General features: G+C 41.5%; 1 protein-coding gene across 10 annotated transcripts in view; it reads right to left on the reverse strand.

Moving 5' to 3' along the window:
- The window catches only part of LOC122973179 (DNA polymerase nu-like), a 65,724-nt gene that overhangs the window by 38,555 nt on the left and 4,470 nt on the right, over positions 1-22,699 (reverse strand). For 5 of the 10 annotated variants that reach the window (XR_006399905.1, XM_044340501.1, XM_044340500.1 and 2 more), the window contains exons 2-18: positions 19,948-20,087; positions 18,385-18,475; positions 17,427-17,816; positions 15,890-17,127; positions 14,561-14,673; positions 11,631-12,437; positions 11,169-11,338; positions 10,857-10,969; positions 10,497-10,633; positions 9,893-9,961; positions 9,745-9,805; positions 9,239-9,303; positions 5,149-5,232; positions 4,874-4,969; positions 4,569-4,625; positions 4,311-4,367; positions 2,687-2,752 (exon numbers count right to left, since the gene is read on the reverse strand). Coding sequence is in view for 9 of the 10 variants with exons in the window: in XM_044340501.1 (XP_044196436.1) it covers positions 2,687-2,752; positions 4,311-4,367; positions 4,569-4,625; positions 4,874-4,969; positions 5,149-5,232; positions 9,239-9,303; positions 9,745-9,805; positions 9,893-9,961; positions 10,497-10,633; positions 10,857-10,969; positions 11,169-11,338; positions 11,631-12,437; positions 14,561-14,673; positions 15,890-17,127; positions 17,427-17,816; positions 18,385-18,475; positions 19,948-20,080 (3,747 nt within the window). In the remaining variant the exon portion in view is untranslated. Of the gene's footprint in view, positions 1-928; positions 1,370-1,728; positions 2,217-2,686; positions 2,753-4,310; positions 4,368-4,568; positions 4,626-4,873; positions 4,970-5,148; positions 5,233-9,238; positions 9,304-9,744; positions 9,806-9,892; positions 9,962-10,496; positions 10,634-10,856; positions 10,970-11,168; positions 11,339-11,630; positions 12,438-14,560; positions 15,050-15,889; positions 17,128-17,426; positions 17,817-18,384; positions 18,476-19,947; positions 20,088-20,335; positions 21,003-22,212; positions 22,499-22,699 lie in introns of those variants that run through there. The other 5 variants (XM_044340503.1, XM_044340504.1, XM_044340507.1 and 2 more) reach the window with 5 other exon arrangements.

Consider the following 22,699-nt stretch of genomic DNA (forward strand, 5'->3'; position numbering starts at 1 on the left):
GCAGGATGCGACATGTCAGTGATCACTGAGCGAGCCTTCAATTAACTACCAGCACATTTCACTCCGCGTTATGACGAGAATAATTATGAGTGAACTTCATTTACATGCCGGAATAATAGTTTTAATTTGAGATGATTCCTCTCCCTCCCGGCTCTCTAATGGTGAAAAGATCTCATTTTAAATCAAGCAGCGAACCTTCTCTCCACCTTCTGTTACAGACGTGAATCTCTTCTCTCCACATCTTCTTCCCTGAGTCACTATATTAGTCATTTTTATGATGTTTGTTAAGTACTCAATTTACGGCATTTAGCACTGCCGTACCCTCAATAAACAGTTTTTTTTAAAAAAAAGGATCAACACTGACTCAAGTCATTGGAGACAATTTATCAGATTTTGCATCAACTCCCTCTGGAGCCACAAAAGGCTTCATACAACTGTTTCAGAACCGGTGGAGTCTGCCTTTAAACTATTTCTATCCAGTAGTATGAATGAAAAGTGAAGACATTTTGAAATGCAAGTGATTCTCCAATTTAGTTGCTTGTTGTTATATTTAAGATTAATAAGATTAAAATCCTATTTCATGCTACCTACAAAAAACTTTCAAACTAGAAATTGATGTTTTCTATTTACTCCTTTACTTTATTTTGTCCTTCTTGTCAAACACACATGCATGACTGCGTTTGTCATGGGCCAAAATTCATTTTGCACACGAGTCGAGTGGGTGAAATATTCTGCAGTGGCAAGTGGTAGAAAAGCAGAAAAGCAGAAAATGCAAACAGCTGGTGTCATTTCATGGCTATCAAACAGTGACGTCATTCCAGATGCTACTGCAGAAACCAACTACATAAAATATTACACAACATCACTTAGTTTAAGTACCGTATTTAGTTTATACACCAATTCAAAAGTAATAAACCAGAGTGTGGTGTTGAATCAGCTCATTTTATTAATGCCGTTTTTGTTTTCTTTATTGCTTGTGTCGTAAAACATATTACAATTACAGCGAAATATACACATCGGCGGCCAGACTGGCGAACGCACACCAACGCAAGTACACACAAACAACCAGAGATACAAGCATCCGCACGCTCCCAGAACTGTGTTGGAGCAGAAGGAGCTGAGTTGTGTTAAATCCCAGCTGCCCAGCAGTCACATATATCATTCAGTTGGCAGCATGATCAATTTCATGTGTAGCTCACACTGGTCGCAAATCGCTAAGTGAGATTAGAAAAGTTCAATGTCTCCACTGTTATATATACATACATAGTGTGTGTGTGTGTGTGTCTGTGTGTCAAAGTAATACTCAGTGACAGGACCACTGGACCCTGACGGCTGGGTAATGCCGAAATGAGCTATCGACCGCCCCATACTGAGGAGGAGAGAGAGAGAGAGAGAAGGTGATAACCGAGCCGACAAGTACAAAAGAGACAAAGCAGTTATTTGTAGTGTTTTTTTTTTAATATAATTATTCTTCAGCACTTTGTGTCAGGATGTGTAAGAAATAGGTAAGGTACCACAGCGACACAAGGTACACGCTATTACCTCCAATAACATCGCCGTACATCCAATAACTTTTTACTTTCCGTGATCATTTCATAAATTCATTTAATTATTTAGTTATTCTTTCTGAAAGCAAATTCTCAATTTAAACATATAAAATGCAGTACCAGTCAAAAGTTTGGACACACCTTCCTATTCCCTTGAATGAAGGAGAGTGTCCAAACTTTTGACTGGTACTGTATATCTTATAATGCCCCTTTCTTCAAATGTCTTCACTGTCTCACATCATTTGATGGTCTAAATCCTATTTTAGAGGCATTCTGAAACACTGAATTCCTTAAATACTTGCAAATATAGTTACTGAATATTGACATGAAGCGCTACACACAACTGAAGTCTAAAATAGTGGTATCATATCAAGGTTATTTTAGTTAAACCTCAATCATAGTACACTAAAGGTAAGGGTTACTGTCACATAGTAACAGGCTTGACATTGTTCCATACGCCTGTAAAATGGGATGAGTTTTTCTACAGTCGTTATAAACTTAATAAAATCTATGACCTCAGTGCCATATCTCAGAGTAGACTGGCTATCACTATGTTTTACTTCAGGCTACAAATCTGCAGATTAATTTTATGACCACTTACACTGTGAAAGATTAAGGTCTGAATCAGGTGGTAGGAGAACAGGCTTAGTTTGCGTTCCTCCCAAACTCCTGCGTTTGAAGGACAATATTGGTGGTTTTAGCTCCTTAACCACTAATTGCCTACATGCATAATACATCAGTGTTACTGCTGGTCACTTTCCAAAGCATCTTACAGGTTTTGTAATAGATTTCAACAATTGTTCTCAATTCATCGCTCAAAACTGTAGCACTACATGTAAAAAAAGGTGAGTAAATGCTCACTGTGATCAGGTAAGTACTTTATAAGTAAAACCAGTGGCTGCCTTGAATGTTTGGAAAGAAATGGACGGATGAACCCGGCCTGCAGGGTTGTAAACAGCACCTAGTTTCAGCCTGCAGTTCAGCACCATGGATAGCTCCACCAACTGAACACTGAGTTTTGTCCAGTTGACAAAACATGCAGAGCAGCACGAGTCCGTAGCAGCTACTACAAAACCCATAAGGTTAAGATCAGAAGACAAAGAAATGTAGAAAGAAGGAGATGTGGAGGTTAAACTTACTGGGTGTTTGGCTGAGATTCTCCCAGTCACTGCACTTGTCTGGTACCATGTAGAGGAAATGTAGCTCTGATGTTGTTGTTGAGAGAGACAGAAATACAAAATGTTACAAGAAGAACATTCAAAATGCAAAAAATGAACAATTTTGCAAACCGCACCAAACCACTTAGATACATGTTTCAATGAGTCGGCCATGTGATCACTAATGTTTTCATATCGCTGATTTCTATTCAGCGTGAAAAACAGCAGCTGCGATCTTCTTCGCCATCATCACTCCGCTTTTGGACCGACAGGCATCAACAGTGCCGTGTGACTGCCTGCTGCCCAATTTGAGCAAGCTGTTTGCAGTGAGTGTAGTGCCAGTTATGTTGGTGCAATAAGCAAGACACACAGCAACACTACTGTGCTCAGGGTTGCTCGCAGAAAAACTTACCAACCTTTCAAATGAGGAAACAAGATGACTAAGTGTCTCGATGACAACAGAATCTGGGGTAAATTTATGAATGACATTGCAGTTTCTCACGTGATGCTACAAGTTGAGATCAAACGTTGCATTTTCTACTTCACAAAGGCTGCATTAGAGTTAAGTGATACAGTTTTCTAAACGTATCTAATTGCCCTTGTTAATTGAAAAGAACAGTGTTTATATCTACCTGCTTGGACATCATATAAACAGATGATAAGTTTGGCTTTAATATTGTATGAAAACACCAATATTTATACTCAAATATCACCACCTGTTCGATTTCTAGGCTACAAGAAAACATTACCATCACCTGGGTCTAGTTGGGATTGTTGCCTGCACTGTCCAAAAGACCACCAAATTAATCATATGGCATCAGAAGCCAAGCAGCCCCTGAGACATCCAGACAGACTCATTTACAGAGTTGAGTAAGCACAGATGACAAAGACAAGTGGCTTCCCTCATATAAAGTCTACAGAAGCCCATGTGGAGAGACTGCCAGACACAGAGCTACATCTTGCCATCTACATCTGCCAATTCAGTACAGCAGTGGCAGGAAAACAGGACCAACAGCTTGAGGAGAGATGTTTCACTATTACGAAGCCATCCAGGCCTGTGGGTGCTCTCTGCTGTAGGGGGGTAGTGCAATCACATCTTTAGAGTCACTCTGCTGCAGTACATGACTGTGCTAAACAACTATGAATACCCTACAGTCCTAACCTGTGGTTTTCAATTAGAGTACTGAGCACAGCTGCATATTGAAAGCGATATTCACACCAGCGACACTTTGAAGGTGAAAAGTAACCAGTTGGGTTTTTCTAGTAGCACACAAGCATAGGTTTAGCGCATCCATACCGAACCAAACTGTGAGTAAGGAAAGAAAAAAGCAGTGAAATCTGTTTGAGGCCCTCTAGCCGGCAGCAACCTCTCAACTCTCTGTTTTACTCTTGTTTTTTGATGTTGCAGCCTCAAGGAGAAAAAGTCTTGAAGAAATCCATATCCCAGAGTTAGCAAAAAAGGGTTTCAGAGTTGTGAAAGATCCTGTTTGTTAGACTGTTGAAGACATCCTCTTTGATGAATGTGTGTGCTGTGAATATGTTTACATTTTTGGTATTCAGTTGACAGTTTCGCTACATAACTGCCTTAAACCAGCTGTCGGCTCACCTTGCTCATCATGCATGAGAGAATCCCATCAACAAAAGTGGACTTGATTTTGTGAACCTGGGGGTAACAAGACAGACATTTGTTACTGCAAAATCAAGGGTAATACGTCGAGATGCTCTACTACCGTGTAGTTTATCCTTATATGTAATTAAAGCTCTCAAAAGGCAGAGCTAAACATTTCAGATAACATACACTTGTTAAACTATATCTTTGACAATTATGGCTCATGAATAAAAAGCATTTGCAAGCATGACAGACCTGTCTGTACTCCAGAATGATCTTTGGTAGAGGGTGCAAGTCCTGAAGCTGCAACAGCTGCGACAAAGACAAGACAGAGAAGGGAAAGGATAAGAAAAAAGTTGAATGAATTGAGCGTCCATGTTTGTTTGTGTATTAGTGTGTGTGTGTGTGTGCCTCTGGATGCTCTACTTCATCAATGTGTCAGTGCACATACTGGAATTTCAAATAAGATTGAGCTGGTTTACTTAGATTAAAGGAGATGTGAGGATCAAATTGACATATCTGTGTGCGTGTTTGTGTTTATGTGCCTGTGTTTGCCGTACTGCAGCTTCTGATGTTGACTGCTGTTGTTTGTTCGTGGTCTTGGGAAGCTTCTTGTTCTCGCAGCGCTCGTGGAGGCGCAGCTTCTCAAACAGAACCTTCAAAGATTGTTAATCCACAATATCAAAAAATCCATAGCGGACACACACAGAATAGAGAAAGATTTGTAAACAGCAGAAGTTTTCTGTTCCAAGACCATTGACAACATCGACGTACAGGAGCAGCAGGATACACATGCATGCACACCACACACAGATGTATACATAAAGGTACACACTGTTCGTAGCTGAGTGTTGCTGGTGACCAGGAACATTTGTCCAGCTGCTCGATGAGCCTCCTGCTCCAACTGCTTCATCTTAGTCTGACAAACATAGAGATTGAGAGAGAGACAGACAGAGAGAGAGAGAGAGAGGGAGGGAGGAGAGAAGGTCAATCAGACTTGATTCATGTCAAATTTTACCACGTTTGTTTAAACCTGCTTAGCCTACCAGTACTTAATGACTGTTTGAAGGTCAAAGTAAGACAATAAACATACGTCACCTACCCAATTAATGTGTTACACAGTGCGGCTTACAAATACAATACTAGCTCCATTGAGTTTTTTGATTGTTTTGTATTGATTGTTTTCCAAAAAACATCTGTGTTGTTATGTAACATCATATCCTCATATCCAGTAAGAATTTTTTTTTTACCTGAGTCATCCATGTCAAACTTGTATGACAATAAGAATTTAACACAGTGAGCTTTGTTGCCGTGAGTATTTAAGTAGCAGCCAATACTAACTGTAAAATCAATGCATATGTGTAGGTTGTTTAATTCAAAAGTGCTACTGATCCTTTTTGGTGTCAATTTAGTACTTGTTGCTTCTATTAAAAAAAATAAAGATGATTGATTGCAACCTTGAAAGGTGCTGCTTTTTATTTCCCAACTTAATCACTCAGTGGCTATAAAGGCAATTAAAAATATTGGGAGACAGCATTGTATTTATGCCAATACTAGTGCAACATTATTAAGATGATTTCTGGGCCCTAGCGACTGTTAGCTTGCCAAAAACTTTCCAAGACTTTCCACTGTCAAACTAAGTTTTCAGACCTGAGTATGAACCCAGCAAAGCTTTGGAGGTTATTTGAGGAGAGGACTGTTAATATGTGTAAGACAGAAACTTGTCTCATTTCTCCTTCCTTTCAGTGGACAAAAGGCTGTGTTAATCTGTCTAACGCACACATCAGTCACACAGCAAGCACTTTAGGATCACACACACAGACAAACCAACGACAAACAGCCTTAGTCAACACTTTCAGACACTCCAAAAAACATAAAGTATGAATAAACATACATGTATTTACACAAAGGACTGATATTGTACAAACAACTACAGAAACACACACACACACGTTTCCACTCACACACCCTGAATACTTAACACACAGAGAGCCAGACAGGGTTTAATGACTGCTGTGATAATCCAGTCAAATACAGGATGAACTTTTTACTTAGCACAGCCGACACAGACAGCATGACAATCACAGCATGAGAGAGAGAGAGGGAGCGATGGGAAAGAAGTGATAAAGGGAGGGAGCGGGATATATGCATGGAAAAAAGGTGAGGAAGCAAAGCAAGTAAAAGAGAGCGGAAAAAAGAAAATGAAAGGAAGAGGCACTTGAAAAAAACATGATGAAAGAGGCTAAGTCCCGGAGAGACAGAGATAATGATGAAAAGTAAATGAGGAAGATGAAGGGGAGTAAATGAGGGGGAAAAGGGAGTGAGGGAGGGCAGACGGTTATAAAGAATTTGACTGAAGTAGAAAACACTCCTTAACAACTTGACAGGCGAACAAGAGAACGAGGGAAGAGAGACGGGGACGACAACAGCAAAACAAAAGAGAGGGGAGAGGGTGAGGTGGGGTGATGAAATGAGAGACAACAGACAGAAGAGAAAGAAGAACAGAGTGACAGAGAAAAAAAAAAAAAAGCCGAAATGTGATGCAAATGCTTATGTAAGTGTGTCGACGAGGAAAAAAGGACGAGGGTAAAAAAAAAAAAAGAGCGACAGAAGGGGGGGAGGCTGTGGCTGGGACTTGATAGCAAATGGCATTTGAAACAAACAGACATCAGTCAAACGAGTGAGACTGTTAGACAGACAGAACTTGACAGAATGACGGGCAGAGGCGGGAGAGGCGACAAAGGCAGAAAGAGCAATAGAGGAGAGGAGCGTGGCGAGAGGGGAAAGAGCGACAAATATAAAGAGACAGCGAAAGAGAGAAAGAAAGGAGAAAAAAAAAAAAAAAGTAGGGGGAGCTGGCAGACGTGTGCCTAAACTCCAAAATATGTACTTCTCTCTCTCTCTCTCTTTCTCGCTCACCGCCCAGAGCAGGCACCAGACTGCTTCATCAATATTGGATGCTAGCCCCTTTAGTACTTCGTTTGACACACAAACACACGCATACACACACACACACACACACACACACACACAAGGCGGGTATGGCAGGGATCTCATATTGTAGCAATATTTTGGGTCATTTCAGCAAGATTAATCTCCCATCTTTCTCTTTCTTTTTGGTTATTTATGACCACTGAGAAAACAGGATGTGATATATGTGAATAGAGAGATGTCTCTCCGGAGTGAGCTGAATAGTGATGGCTGCAAAACACAAACAGAATGTGAATTGTTATTAAGTGACGTGTGACCCCGTGAAGTTTATATTTATGCTGCCGGAGAAGATAAAGCAGCATGTGAGCATGTTTGTGCGATGCAACCTGACAGACAGGAGGGATCCTCTTGTTTTTAGCGTTCAGACTGGTGACCTTGACAGCTCAGATAAAAGGAAATCTAACACGACAGAGTGGGGACATGCATGACTGCACACACACGGGAACATATCACCAAAAGCGCACAGCCGTGCATGCACACATAACTCTGCAGCTGTCAGCAAAAACTTTGGTGCCTCGTTGAGTGTGTGTGTGTGTGTGTGTGTGTGTGTGTGTGTATGAAGGTGTGTGGATGTTGGCAGAGGCAGACAGTGACGTTCCTTCCTGCAGCACACTCTCTTGAAGGAAGAAGACAGACTCTCCGTCCTATTTATAGCAACACGGCAAGATACCAAGACTCTCTCTCTCCACAACAACGCCCCTGCTGGCACTTGCAATAGTTCTAAGTGGGTTTAAGAGTGCAAAACTGATAAATATGGGTGTATTACTGAGCATGTTTGTGTCCACAACATCTGTACGTCTGTCTTTGTGTGTGTCGATGATGACTCTTAAATGTCGTCTCCAGAAATTTTGGTTTTTATCTGCATGTAAACAGGACAGGTCCCCGGAGGACGTCCACCCACATCGCTAATCCTACCCAGAAGAAGAAAAAGAGAAATTCTATTTTTCTGTGCTTCTCCGGCTCTTGAGGGTTTTTTTTTTTTTTTTTAAATGTATTTATTTATTTCCAGAGGTCTCTCCTGTTTCTCACATCCTCCCACTGTTTTGCTCCCATTTGTATTAGTACAGCAGCTGTCTACTGCACTCTGTTTCAGCAGCCAAACTAAAACCAAATCAGCTAAGAATGATGCGGCACAAAGCTGAGCTAACACTAAACATTATACGCAGGCTGGCAGAAATTGAGCTTCCCGGGGGGGAACTTTTGAATTAAGTTTGTTTGATATAAACACATTTTTTGTTACATAAGACTCCAACACATTTAGCTTCAAGTATTTCACTGGAGATTTAAAAATATGTCCATAGTTTTCCAGTTATTCCTTATTATCTTCGCCATGTGTATCCTTGCTATTAAAAAAAAATCTTTGTGCCAAGATCAGATAATGTAGATATTAATGCTGCTCTACAGTAATGTCTTTATTCAAACTGTGGAGCCCACAGATTTTCAGCTCTCATTATAGTTTTTTCAAATAAAAGAAACCAGAGTATCCATAGAACAGGCTTTGAACTCTGGCTGAAGCATTAATCCAACTTTATCTAAAATCCCTCTGATCATAAAAAAAAAGGAATAAAACAAGTGTGTTTGTGACCAGCTCAGTCCGGTGTGGTGTTATAGTATTCCACTTAAAACAAGGAAGTCAAATAAAGGTTAAATTAAATCGCTTAAAATAAGCTTGACTATCTTTATACACACACTGAGCAGAGTTTATATTTGCGTACGCTGCTCCTGTTCTATTGTTGTGTCCTGGTGGGAAATTAACATTAACCAAGAGGCAAATGTTAATAACTCCTGGCTGTGAGAGATAAGTTTGTCTACTCTACCTGCAGCCTACATCACCAGCCACCAATAAGACTGACAGAAAAAACTTCAAAGTACAGCAGCCATAACGCTGAATGTTACTACAGATGTTTGTTTTGCACCCTGATGTGCTATCTCACCCCGAGCAGGTCTGAAGTTCTCTTTAGAGCCTCTTTGTCCACGTGGATGTGATGGCTCTCCATGGCTGAAACGACACAAGCAGACATTTACTGATCCACCGGACCTGCAGCAGGAAACTCAAATGGGGTAAACTACAAAATAGTTAGCAGTAGTTATGGATGTAGAAACCTGGTTTGAATGTTAAGATTAAAGAATGGAGTTAGGTGAAAATTAATATAGGCAGTTCCAACCAAGTGTCTTCAATGATTTAGAGAATTGTCAATGCTGTTTAGGACATAATGTTATCTCTTACTCACAGCTTCCACAAAACAAAAACAGCAACTTCATTTCAGATGTCGCAGTATGAATAAATTATCAGCCAGTGCTGCATGCTTCTCTATGTTTTTTTCTTCACTAAAAATGCATGCAATCAGGACAGTCATCACTTCATGCGTTGCCGACTAAAATCTAAGAAACAGGACAAGTACAAAAAAAAAAAAAAAGACGTACTTAATGAAGCCTTTACCTGCCAGAACAGGTATCATGTTCAGCTCCATGTCTGAGTACAGCTCCCACAGGCCTTGGCTCTGGACACGCAAACACTCAGTCACGACGTGTGTTGTCTAGTTTATGTACAAGTGTACATGTGTGTGTGTGTGTGTGCATCTCCTAACCCGTAGTTTACAGCAAAGCTCCATGTTAAGCCAGTAGAGCGAACAGAGACCTGAGATGACCTGAGAAACCTGAGAGAGTGAGACAGACAGACAGGAAGAGAGTCAGTGGGGAGAGACAAACTCATCTTGTTTTTCTGGAAGATGATGTTGTGGAAATACTTTTTCCTTGTGTACAGTGAAGAATCGGTGGTCCGGGGGCCAGGAAATGGGTGTTTTCATGGGGGTATGAACTGTGCCAGAGGCCTTTATACTCTAGTCAGTGTCTATATAAATCAATCGATGAGACTTTATTTGTGTAGCACTTTTCATACAAACAAAATGTAACACAAAGTGCTTCACACAATAAACCAATATCCCTCCATCCACACACAAAGCAATAAATTACTTTGTAATTAATAAAACATTCAATAATAACAGCACTCTGAACTGAGGAAACTACATTAATTGACTACAGTAGGATAGTGGGGAGGAAGTATTTTCCAGTTAAAGTGACTACCAGCTACCAGCTCCATGGATTGGTTCTGTAGATGACCCTGACGTCTTGACACGTGGTGAAAGTAGAAAAGAAACAGGGGAAAATACCTACTAGGATATTTTAACTAACCTTCTTGGTACCCAGGGCAGGTGTTTTTGGGGGTGTTCTGAAGTGTTTATTAAGAAGTTCCTGGTAGCTAGAGGAGGGATCTGCGGGATCCAGTAGCCACCCTGACACCTGTGGGTCCTGGATATGACACCCTGCAACTAGACAAAGAGGAAAAACATATAAAAAATACATAGAACGTGTATTAATTTGTAATTTAACTGATGCAGGAGTCGTTTGAGAAGTGTCTGTGGGCGTATTTGATTTTTGTTTTCTATGAATTTTGACTAACAAAAGTGTTTTTGAAGTAGAACTACACAACATGTATGCAGATAGATGTGCATCTATGTGTGTTTCTTTGTGTGTGTGTATGTGTAGTAATGCCTTGTTTCCAGTTTAGGTCTTGTCTGTAAAACTGCAGAGCTGTACGAAGCAAATCCTTGGCCTTATAGCACACCACCAGTTGAGATCTTGATAGCACTCGTAGCAGCATATCTCTATGGGACACACACACATAAAGTACTCCTCTTATAGAACTGATCGCATACATGAGCCTTATTTAATGGATGCAAAAACTAATGGATGTACTGTAAATTCACCCACTTGTACACAGTCACACTCATCATCATATTGACTCTCATTTCTCTCATACAAACACACACACACACACACACACACACACACATACATACAGACCTAGTAAAAAGCTCCTGGCTCTGGTGTGTGTGTTTCTGGGCCCATGCAGGTGTGTGCTCCATTTTTAAGTAGACCAGACTGTCATTTGGCCCGAGCGAGTCCTCTGGTATGCTGCTGTCCGGATCGTTCTTCATCAGTACGAGGAGGCCGCACACCGGTGGAGTGAGCTTCTATATCGGCGATCAGAGAGGGAAATTAACAAGAGCGCAGGGGCCACCAGCTAATGAGGCAGTAGGCCACAAGAGTACAGTTTACACTAATCTTATAACATGGGAGAGATTAGAGGCACGCGGCAAAGCTTGTGAATCTTTTTTTTCCTTTTACAGATGAAAATATTAAAACACTGATGCATGTAAAACCTCAATTTTCAGTTGATGATTATAACCTTTTCTGAACTTCTGCTCATGTTTTTGGCAAGAATGTCCAAACTGAACCAACCTTCTGTCCCACCGCCCTGCTCACCTGTTCTGGGTCTAACTGAGTGGTACCGTCTCTGTACACCATGGTTAGCACCAGCGCCTTGGCCTGCTCAGCCTTCTCAAGCATCTGCATCTTCTCATCTGGGCTCAGCTTCCCAGAATCCTTTACTCTAGGGTCAGATGTCAGGGTTGCGGTCAGACAGCTAGCTTTGGGTTGGTTCTGGGGCTCGCTGGTATTAGCTCCCTCGTGGGATGTTTTTGGCTCATTTGTGGCCTGGTGAGGCCCGTATTTGGCTCGCTTGTGCTTGGGTGGTTTGAAGGTCACAGAGGATGGGATTTGTCTGGAAGCATTCCTAGTGAATTCATGGCCTCTTTCTTCCACCTCACTCTGCCTTTGCTGAGTTTGCTTCTGGGCATACGGGTCAGTATGCACCCCTAACAATAGTTCTGTTTTATGTGAGGGACTGGCTTTAGTCTGTGGTTCTAGGGCTAAAGCTAGGTGTTCAGGATTAGAGGCTTTGGGCCTGATTCTCTTCCGCTCGCTGACTCCTCTTTCAACTATCCTTTCCTGGGAGGAGCGAGGCGGCTCCCATTTTGGAGGACGCCTGGTTAGGGAGATTTTGGGCAGAGGGTTAACATTTTGGGGCTGGAGAAGCTCATGCTTCCTCTTTAATGAGAAGGAGGGAATCAGAGTAGGCTGATGGGTTCGGTTGCTGTTTTCTAGTCTTTCTCTTGGTCTTATGGCAGTTGTGTCCAAGTCCTGCACTGAAGAGTTTTGTCCAGAGGCAAAAAAGCTTCCTATGGCCAGCACTATGCTTGAGTTGCTCCCTCTGGTGCTTCCATTAGTGGCCTACACAACAAGAAAAGGTGGAGCAGTGTGCAGTCAGACAGGGACATGGAAACAGAGAGACGAGAATAGATTTAGAAGGATTCAGAGACAGCAACAGGCACTTGAAAATACACGTGCACTGTCTGCACTGGTTCTGTTACATAGAAAATCAATACGTAACATCAAATCGGTTTAGAGAGTGAGCTGAATGAAGTAAAATATTCTAGCTGCACATTACTTTTAACAGAGAAGAATGTAAGCTTTATTTCATTACTCTCATTCATGCTTAGATCTAGTGGCACAATGTGTAATTTGTAAAAGAATGAAAACTGAGAGAAATAAACAGCAGGTGGGTGAGCAAGAAAAAAAAAAAAGGAAACAAAAAGTAAGGGAAAGCCAAACAAGCAGGACAAAGGATGGAGGACGTGAGGAGAGGACTTGTACACCCATTGAGCCCTCGGCGCTGTGTCCCAGACAAAAACACAGACAGTCAAGACACTGTTTGTCTGACAGTCTGCCTGAAGCTGGAAGAGGGTCACAGACACACGCACACACACTCGAACGCACACTCACTGACTCACTCACAGTCATTCACATTTGTTTACTTTTCATGAACAACAACAATAAAAAAAGCTCTTTTGGCTGACTGACAATGAATATTTGACACTATCCAAAGGGATGGATTACATGTATAGGACATAGTATATGTATATAATATGCATGTGGTTTATATAGTATAGTAGATGGTGACTATATTGTACTGTATGTGAAGCCCTTTGAGACATGAAAGTGATACAGATGAAAAATGTATAATAAATTACTCGATTTTATATAAAACTGTCAAAATCATCCAAATTAAAGACACCAGGTTGTCACCCAGCAGAGATGATATGATCCCATAGAGTCCAGTGGAGGACAGATGGCAGGATGACAAAAAGGTGAGGTGGTAAAACAAGGTGAAAAACAACAAGATGGACAGAAATTTGAGTCCCATCTCCCAGAAGTACACACTCACCTCCCTGTAACCTTGGCAGCATCTTAAAAACATCTCCATTATTCATACCCGCAACTCCCATCTCTATTTATGCAAAAGCACCGAGTGTGCGCACATGCAGTTGCATTCTTTGAAATATAGTTAAGAGTTTTTGAGTTCAGTATTCGGAGAATTTTTCAAAGACCACTTGTGAGTTTATGCATGTGCGCGGTGTTGTATGGTTGTCAGCAATGGGCTCAGTGGGTAGGAATTCCTGTGATTCAGCTCCCTGAGGAGAATGCTCCTCATTTTCCTGTAAACACAACCCGTTTTCCTGCTGACAAAGTCATGAACCACCCCCAGGGCGTTGTGCTTCGGGATATAGATAGAAAAACCGAGGCTGGCCGTGGTCCGTAGCCTAGTAATGGGCGCAGAAGAGTGTGAGGATGAATGAGTCGGTGTGTACGCTGCTGACTGTAGCAATACAGTGAAGGTTTGCACCTCTTTTTATTTCTCTTCTTCTCCCTCCATCTTTCAGCCTCACCCACTTCCCTCCCCTTCAGGCCTCTTACTGCATCTCTTTCTCTATAACTCTTCCAACACCATCTATCCACCGCCCGTCCTCCCTTTATTGTTATATTTCTTTGCTGTTCTCTCCTTTTCTGCCAATATGTATCAAGGACTACTTTGTCAGGACTTTTTTTTTTACTTTATGACTCAGTGGGGAGCTATCACTAGTCAGCGTGCTGCAATACTGCCGACGGCCCCCCCTCGTTTCACACAAGCCAGATTGATTTCTATGTGCATCGGGGAAATAGAAGCCTAATCCTTCTCAAAGCGGCTATTTAAATTTCAGGACTTTTTGGTGTGTTGCTGCTGTACACATGGTTGCCTCTACATATGGGGATTACGTAGGCAGAGTGGGAAACAGACAAAAACAGGGGGAAATAAGGACATGTCAGTATTTCAGATATACAGCAAAAAAAATGACAAACAAGCAAGTGGCGTACACTCTTTCTCAATCAAGTGTTTTAAGGAGCTTCATCAAAAAAGACACAAACATTTTAAAATTGTCTTCAAATATAACTGAAGCCATCAACATTGCTTTATATAACACTGTAAAGTTGTAACTGGCTAACAGTGCGGGTAACCTTGCTCCATAGAGACTCACTTGTACGTTTTCATGGTGCTGATGGTTCCCACGGAGACAGGGAGCTCTAAACCCTGACCCTCCCGCCCCGCACTCCCGGGGCAACGCAGGACAGCTTTCTCTCCTTGAGTCCTCTAGAAGGAAATAGGCAAGTGCATTTCTATCCGATCATCACTTTTCAGACACATCCTCAATTAATGAACTCTGTTGTGCAAGCATGTGTTTGAGTAAGCATGTATTGGCGCTTGCACAGCGTGTGTGTGTGTGACAGGACAAGGTCAGCCAACAGTATAAATCCTGGCTAAGATCAAACTGACATTTTGTTACAACATGACTTGCCACTTGTTTATCGTGTGTGTTGTTGAGTGTGTGTCTGTGGATGTGTGTGTGTGTGTGTGTGAGTTGACTCAGCATTGTCTCAGCAGCTGAGACTCAAGCTCCCTTCCTCCGGCTGAAATGTGAGCAGGCACACAACATCCCTCGTCAGTGCTGAGTCTTTTCAGCACTGCTCTGTCATCGCCACCGTATCGATTAAAAAAAAAAAAAAAGATGGCTGAAAGCCACTGGCAACACTCTCACAAACTTTTAATGCTTTAGCACCCCCTAGTACTGTTTTTCCTAAACTACCAACTGGCACCCAGACAGTCCCCACAGTCGGAGAGCAAATTAAATAAATTTATGTCCTGGGCTGAAAAAGATTAAGAGCACTTTTTCACGCAGTTTAGTTGTTCTTCAACTACAAATTAAATCCTACATTTTTGTTCTGAAAACTGTACATATACATGACAGCAGCATTACATTCAAGTAAATAAGTGTATCTTCAAGTACTTTTGTGCTATATGACTATATTTTGTCTCCACATTCACAATCTGAAACTCTCCACCTCATTGTTTACATACAGCTCCAGTACTCAGACTGTGACCATAGTCAACAATAAGTGTAACATTCAGTAATACTGAGACTTTCTCCCATTTAAATAAGTGGCATCAACTAGAACTTTCCAATATCTGGTTGACCACCAATTTCAACAAGCCTACAAAATTGCTTCTGTTGTGTATTTTGAGGGTATTTGTTTACACACCATCACTCCTGCAGTTGGTTACCACACGTACAAAGTATTCTACCGCTCTCTAGTGGTGAATACTCTAAACTGCGTATGTGTTGACAGTTGAATCACGGTGACATAAAACGACCATAATCTGCAGTGAACACCACATTAAAGATTCATGATAAACTGATCTTGCTGTATTTTGCTGTGCGACTAAATAAGTTTTAAAAAGCTAGTCTAAAATCTATCATAAACTAAAGGTATGTGTGTTGTCCCACCCACCCCCACGCTCACGCACTTACCTGTACATGTACTCTCATCCTCACTGTCCACAATTGTCATCACTGACTCACTCTCTCCTGCCTCAACGCATTTTCCAAATAACTCACTGACTCCTCTATAATCTGTCTCACGCTGCCTGTCTCTTAGATGGACATCAGAACAGTGCTGCTGCTCTGTCTCCACTTCCGATCCAATCTCCATCCCATCTATACTCTCCTCTGTGGCTCTTTTCAGGTTATCAGCAGTGGAGTCACCTGTCACCTCTTTGGTGGCCTCACAGTGTAACAGTATTGCTGCTTTTGTCGGGTGCTTCTCTCCTGTTTCAGTCACAGTGTGACCTAAGATTTGAGTGTTGTCAGGCTGGCAGGGGTTCATCTTGTGGTCTCTCATCTCTACAGATATTGAGATCTTTGCTGGACTGTCAGTGTGATATCCCACTGTTATCTCTTTATTTTCACTGCCTCGTTCAACATCTTTGATTTCAGGGGTATTAACTCCGTACTCAAAGTCATTCTCTTCTTTCTGCTCTTGCTCTGCACCTTCAGTATCAAAGCTTTTCTCCATTTTATTTGTTGTAGAGACCAAGTACAAATTTCTCTTTAAACTACTGTTGTCATTGGTTCCCATTTCATTGGCTGACTCTTTCTCATTTGGCAGGACTGCATCCCTGTGTCCTATCTCGTTCCATGCAACTTCGTTTACTCCACCCTGCATTTCATGTTGGATGTCCAACATATGTCCTGCACCTGCCCCAGTAACAGTTTCTGAATCCACCATTTGTCCCACCCCTTCCTCTCCATCTAGCTGTCTCGTTGGTTTGAGAGCATGTGTGTCATAACCTGTCCCCTGTCTTGTTACATGGACACTGGGAGGTAGATGTACCCTTCCAGTTTTGATTGTTCCAGACTCTGATTGCTGATATAATATACCTTCATCTTCTCCTCCACTAGTGGCCTCTTCAGAGGGGTTGGATATAGGCTGCTTCCACCTTGATTGGCTGCCCGAAGCTATGGTTTCTTCTCGCTCATTTCTGGAGACACTCCAGCTCTCTGTACTTTTCATTTCTCTCCGCGCACCTGATGTGTCGCTATCGGTCTCGACACTTATTTTATGGCAGGATGAAACTGGTCGGTAAGCCAAGGCGGGCTCCTTTTTATGAGTATTAGAGTGTTCCATTGTGGGGAACAATACCTCATCAGGACCCTCATCCCCTGGAGAAAGATTGAGGATGAAACATGGCCTGATTTCTTCAGTGGAGCTATGAGTGAGAGAAAGAGAGAGAGAGAAGACAGTGAGTATGCAAAATTTATAATCCAAGCTTTTCACTCACAAAACTAGCAACAGAAGAACATCAATTATGCTAAACTTCAGACAGCTTTCCTTGGTATTAAAGAGGATTATATATTTCTTTAGGTTTCTTAACGGGCAAATGTCAAAGCAGTGTTAACATAGATGCCGTTCTCTTAACACCTAGGGAACATTTCTGAGTACATGAAATACTCTCAAGGCTTAACTATGATTACTACTTTAAAACAGTGTATTTCCATTGCTACTCACTTTTTCCAGGGGGTAGCCTGATGCTCAGAAAGTCTCTCTGGTATTTGGAAGGAGAGAGTGTTCGTGTCTTTATGGAAAGAGGATGCTGCTGTCTCAGAAACCTCACGCTGACTGAATGACGGAGTTTGGCTGGACTGGTAAGCAGGGGGTTCGGAGTTCTTTCTGTGGCAATAAATCTGTGAGGGCTGATAATAGGTGTCAGACTGAGATGTCTGCCTTTGCAATGATGAATCCCACCAGGAGGAGGAACAGGGGGAGGCCTGGGATGACAGGGAGCAGTCTGATGTCTGCGAGCCCTGATAGCAGGCTGAGGTCTGAGAACCCTGTCTCTGGTTGGAGGAGTCATGATAAGAGGTGGAATAGGATGACATCTGGGGCCTTGACCATAGTCTAAACCAAAAAAAAAAAATTGGGAGCAGGATTTCTTTTACTTCTTCCGTTTTACACTTGCATAAAGGATTAGGATTTGTTATTGCATCAGTTTATAAATGTGCCACATTTGAATATTGCAGGGATTAAAGCAAGAAAAGATTTGTGAGCCTGAAAAGTTGTCCAGGAGGAAATATGTACCATGTATTGGATTAAGTATTATATGAATTTAAAACTGCTCTACACCTGAAATCAGGCATGGTGCCTAAAAACTTTAAGCCCAGATATTATAACAGTTAATTACAATAAGTGGCAGTTATTTTAGAACAATCCAACTAAACCCAACTACAAATATTATGGTTAAAAATCCTGTGTGATGTCCTCTTGCCCTTGTACTACACTGATTTATTCAACTGCTGGTGTTTGCTGTGTCACTGTGCAGGCCAAGATGCCTCTGCACCAATCTGCTCAGGTGATAAATGTGAGTGTAACATTTAGCGATGTGAATGTATGAACAAAACAGATACTCTGACTGAACACAAGTTTATGTCAGAAAATCTACATGTATCATCTACCTAATCTGACTTACTGGTTTGAGTCTCTTTCTGTCGATTCCTCCTGACTTATTCTCCAGCTGGTCTGAGTCCATGACTCCCTCTGGCTGCCGTAATACCTCTCCACTACACATAAAGGACAAAACCATAAAGTGTCTGGGAACAACATAGAAGGTAAATAAATAATGTATTAAATAATTTATATACAATGCCCCATGGTGCAGCAAATATAATAGTAAACCATTTTGACAGTTCAATTCTACATCACCTCTCCTTTGTTGATGCTTTATACATACGTGCCCATGAGGTGAATTGGCAAATTTTCAAATATACAAGATATAATGTTATTCTTGGAAAGCTTCTGTCTAGAAATCAGGTTTGGACATTAAGGGAAACGTGATTATCGAGCAGTATGTCACTGTGATTAATCAAGTAGACCTGTTCCATTACAGGTTATTTGTTCAATTACTGGAAACCACATCAACAAAATGCTAAAAATAACACACAGCATACTAATGCTGTTTAGCAGGATTAATGTTAACCATGTTCACCACCTAGCTCATCTTGTTAGCATGCTAGCATATGCTAATTAGCACTAAGTACAAGGTACAGCTGAAATTGATTAGGACTATCATTAGTTTTGAAGGTATTTGGTAACAAGTCAAAGTATTGGATAAATTAAAACATTGAGCTAATGGTGACTGTAGGAGCCATGTATTTCATTTGTGCTACATGTAATATTCCTCCCCAACACTAGGCGGTGTATGATAAAGGCCAGGCTGGCCACAGGTTATCTAAACTCATGCCAGTAATCTCAGGTGTTGTTGATGGAAAGGGGCAAAGAGTTTTTGACTGTGCTCAGATTTATTGTTTGGCTGTATTTGTTTTAACTAAGCTTATTGGAAGTGATGGACAATACAGGAAATGGACACTGGAAAGAAAATAAATGTTGTATATATGAAGTATTGGAAAAGATTAAATATTGTCTCGTCTAAACAATTAGGCCCATTAGCAGCCAGTAGCAGCTAAAGTGCAGGGCTTAGTCACTGCAGTGGTGCTAGACAAAAAGATTAGTAAATTCATCCTGAGGGGGACATGAATGTGTGTATCAAATTTCATGGCAATCTACCCATTAATTGTTTTGCTATTTTACTCAAAACTACAAATGTGAACATGGTGGCAGAGGAGGAAGTCAGGGGATCACCAGTCATTAAGATTCATCATCTGGAAACCATGAATGTGTGTAAGAACCTTTGTGGGATCTACCATCTGATAGATGTTTAGATATTTCACAGGATAAACTAGAGAAAAAGTCACAAAACTCTCTAGAAATTCATCCTCTGGCCACCTCAGAAATCTGTCAAGATATTTCACTACACGCAATAAACGTCAACCTGCTGATGCCACTAGAGGAATATTGAGGGAATCAGCCTCTGGGGATCATGAATGCCTTTACTAAATTTCTTAGCAACCCATCTCATTGTTGAAATATATTATCTAGACCAAACTGACAGTAGCATCCTTTAAGCCAGGCTGCTATCATTGTATGAACGGTATTTGAGTAAATAACAAGAAACTACATCTGTGCCCTGACTCACTTTGCCTATGATTATTGGAGAGGCTGCGGTTGTGTCTGGCTGCATGTAGAGTCTGGGCCCGCAGAACAGCCAGGATCTTCTGAGCTGCCTTGGACAGAGGTCCTGAGTACAACCTGCTGCTAGACTCCTCCATCTCCTCCCTGTCAGAATGCGTTAAACCTGTTACTCTCTCGCTCTATCAAAGGATCTTTGTGTCCTCTTCTGTCAATGGCCTAAACAAGAAAAGGGAAGACTAAAGTCAGTTGTACACAGACCTGGTTTAAACTGGCATCTCCAAAAACACATCAAGTGTCTTTTTCACAGCAGACTATACCAAGTATGCTGCTAGCCTTCCAGAAATATACTTCTCTAATCTTTAATAATAATAACATTCACAGCTAAACCTGCATAAAAGATAACACGTGTGCTTTATTTTTTAGATGACTTTAGACAAAACGGAAACAAATTTGAGATCACAAGACAATATATCACAAAATTATTCTAATATTAGAACAAAATGTTTGAAATAAACACACTCAAATAAATCCCAGTCATCATATGAATCAGCGGCACTCTTTTACAACCAGATGTTTCCCCAGGATGTGTGCTGAATTAAGTCTCTTCCTCTCCCACACAAAGTATACTCCAGAGGTCGAGAGTTTGAGTAGGGTTGTGTTTTCAGCAGAAAAGGTTTACTAATTAAGCCGTGCCCAGGTAACAGAGTTTACTTATTATCAGCCTTGCATCTCTTCATGCTTTAATAACACAGGATGACTCCCTTAACACACAGACTGAACGTTGCAGGTGGGCTGGCTATGAGCGCTCCTCAGTCATTCTGACAGGTTTGACTACTGCTGCCCTCCCTTTGTGGCCATTTTGCTCTCCAAATCTTCAACTACTTTCTGCAGTAGCCGAGCATCCAAGTGGAAGTAGATGTACAATTCCCTCTCCCGCCTGAGGAGAGCGTTGCGCTCCAGCTGAGAGCGCTTGGCTTTAACCTCTCCCATGATTTCATGTAGCACATGCTGCAAACTCTGCAGCTGAGACTCTGCTTCCGCAAGCTTTGTCGTCAGCTCCTGTGGAGACAGAGGAACAGGGATGAGAAATGGACGAAGAACTTTATTTACTACTTCATGGTGATGAAATAATAAACATAACCCATTATACAATACGGGAATTTATCAGTTAATACACTTATAAATATTTCTGTCAACAACATCTCATAATGGAAGGCATCAATATGTACAATCATTAATCATTATGTTAATGTTTCATTGTTTATGATCCTTGTGTCAAAATCTCATTTGAAAAGCTAATCCACAGAGGGAACCTGGTTACTGCACTTTAATGTAAATATTGGGTTTGCCTGTAATGAAATGTGATATATTAACATGCAAATTTGGTGGTATTAGCTCAGGGCTTCCCATTTATTTGACGCAGCCTGCCACAATAAACACTGACCTCCACATATTAATCTTCTATTTCTTTTACTACTTAAAAATGGGTAAAATCTTATTCTGTTGTAGAGCTGTGTGCAGCATATTGATTCTCTCAGCCCCTCCTTGCCCTCCTTTCACCCTCTCTCTCTCTCTCTCTCTCTCTCTCTCTCACAAACACATTGACAACGGACCCGTCTGTGAATAGCCCCTCCTCTCCGTGCGCACTCTGAATCAAAATATGATCATGCGTGGGAGGAAGGATTGTTGTTGGCTTTTCCCTGCAGAGAAGAAGACGGCTGGCCAAATTTCTGAATAGAATCAAACCGAAGTTCACAAAACACTGTAGCTGGCTTATAAAAGTATGTGTATAAAAACAGTTAGGCAGCCGACACTGCCAACTCTACACTGATCTTTTCCTTCTCTTTCCTTCCCTCACATTTAAAGAAACACTACACTTTCTATTGGGCTGTTAAGATGAAACTGTTAAGATGTTGATAAGAAGAAGAAGAACAGGAAATATACTCTCAGGCAAGTAGGCAGGATCAGCAGACAAATACACACATCACTGAAACTGAAATTAAAGCTTATGTCATACAGTAAAGCAGTTTCTTCTTATTTATCATGCAGTGCTTTTACACCCAACACCCGTGTCTCTTTATGATGTACTTTGTGACACTGTGATATATTAACTGCTGTAGGGAAAAACATGTTGTGCTACCAGCTTCCCTCACCAACAGTGACTAATAATTTAAAAATCAATAGACTCACATTGAGGATTGCTTCTCAAATACACTCTGTATGGTTGACCAAGATGACTGTGCGTAACATAAAAAGGAAACAAACCCACCTGTGCATTTGGGCAGAGCAGCTCCTGGTCAGTGATGGCTGTTGGACGTACCTGTGGACCTAAGACCAGCTGCTGGAACTCTGTGTACATGGCCCTGTGAAGTGCCTCACAGTCGCCATAAAGACGAGCTTTTAGGTAGTACTGCTCACGGCCGGCCCCGGCTAACGCATCCCGGGTCACCTGGAGGTTGCCTGCGAGGTCACGAGCAGCCTGGTCCAACGCTTCGTATGTGCGAAAAGGCTCCGCTCTACCTTGGTCTGAATCATGATCGAGGATCTGGAGCAGTCTGAGGAAAGGATTGATACATTACGGACTTATGTTCCAGAATAAGGTGGTCTGCATTTAAACATAGATATACAATGTCAAGACAATGTCAAATTCAAAAAGCAGCAAACATTGCATCACAATATTGTAGAGGGGAAGTGAGAGAATAATCCTGGTTCAGGTCTGCGAACATTCCTCTGCCACAAATGAGGCAGGTAGGCTT

The sequence above is a fragment of the Thunnus albacares genome, chromosome 22 (assembly GCF_914725855.1).
Source record: "Thunnus albacares chromosome 22, fThuAlb1.1, whole genome shotgun sequence".
Classification (NCBI taxonomy): domain Eukaryota; kingdom Metazoa; phylum Chordata; class Actinopteri; order Scombriformes; family Scombridae; genus Thunnus; species Thunnus albacares.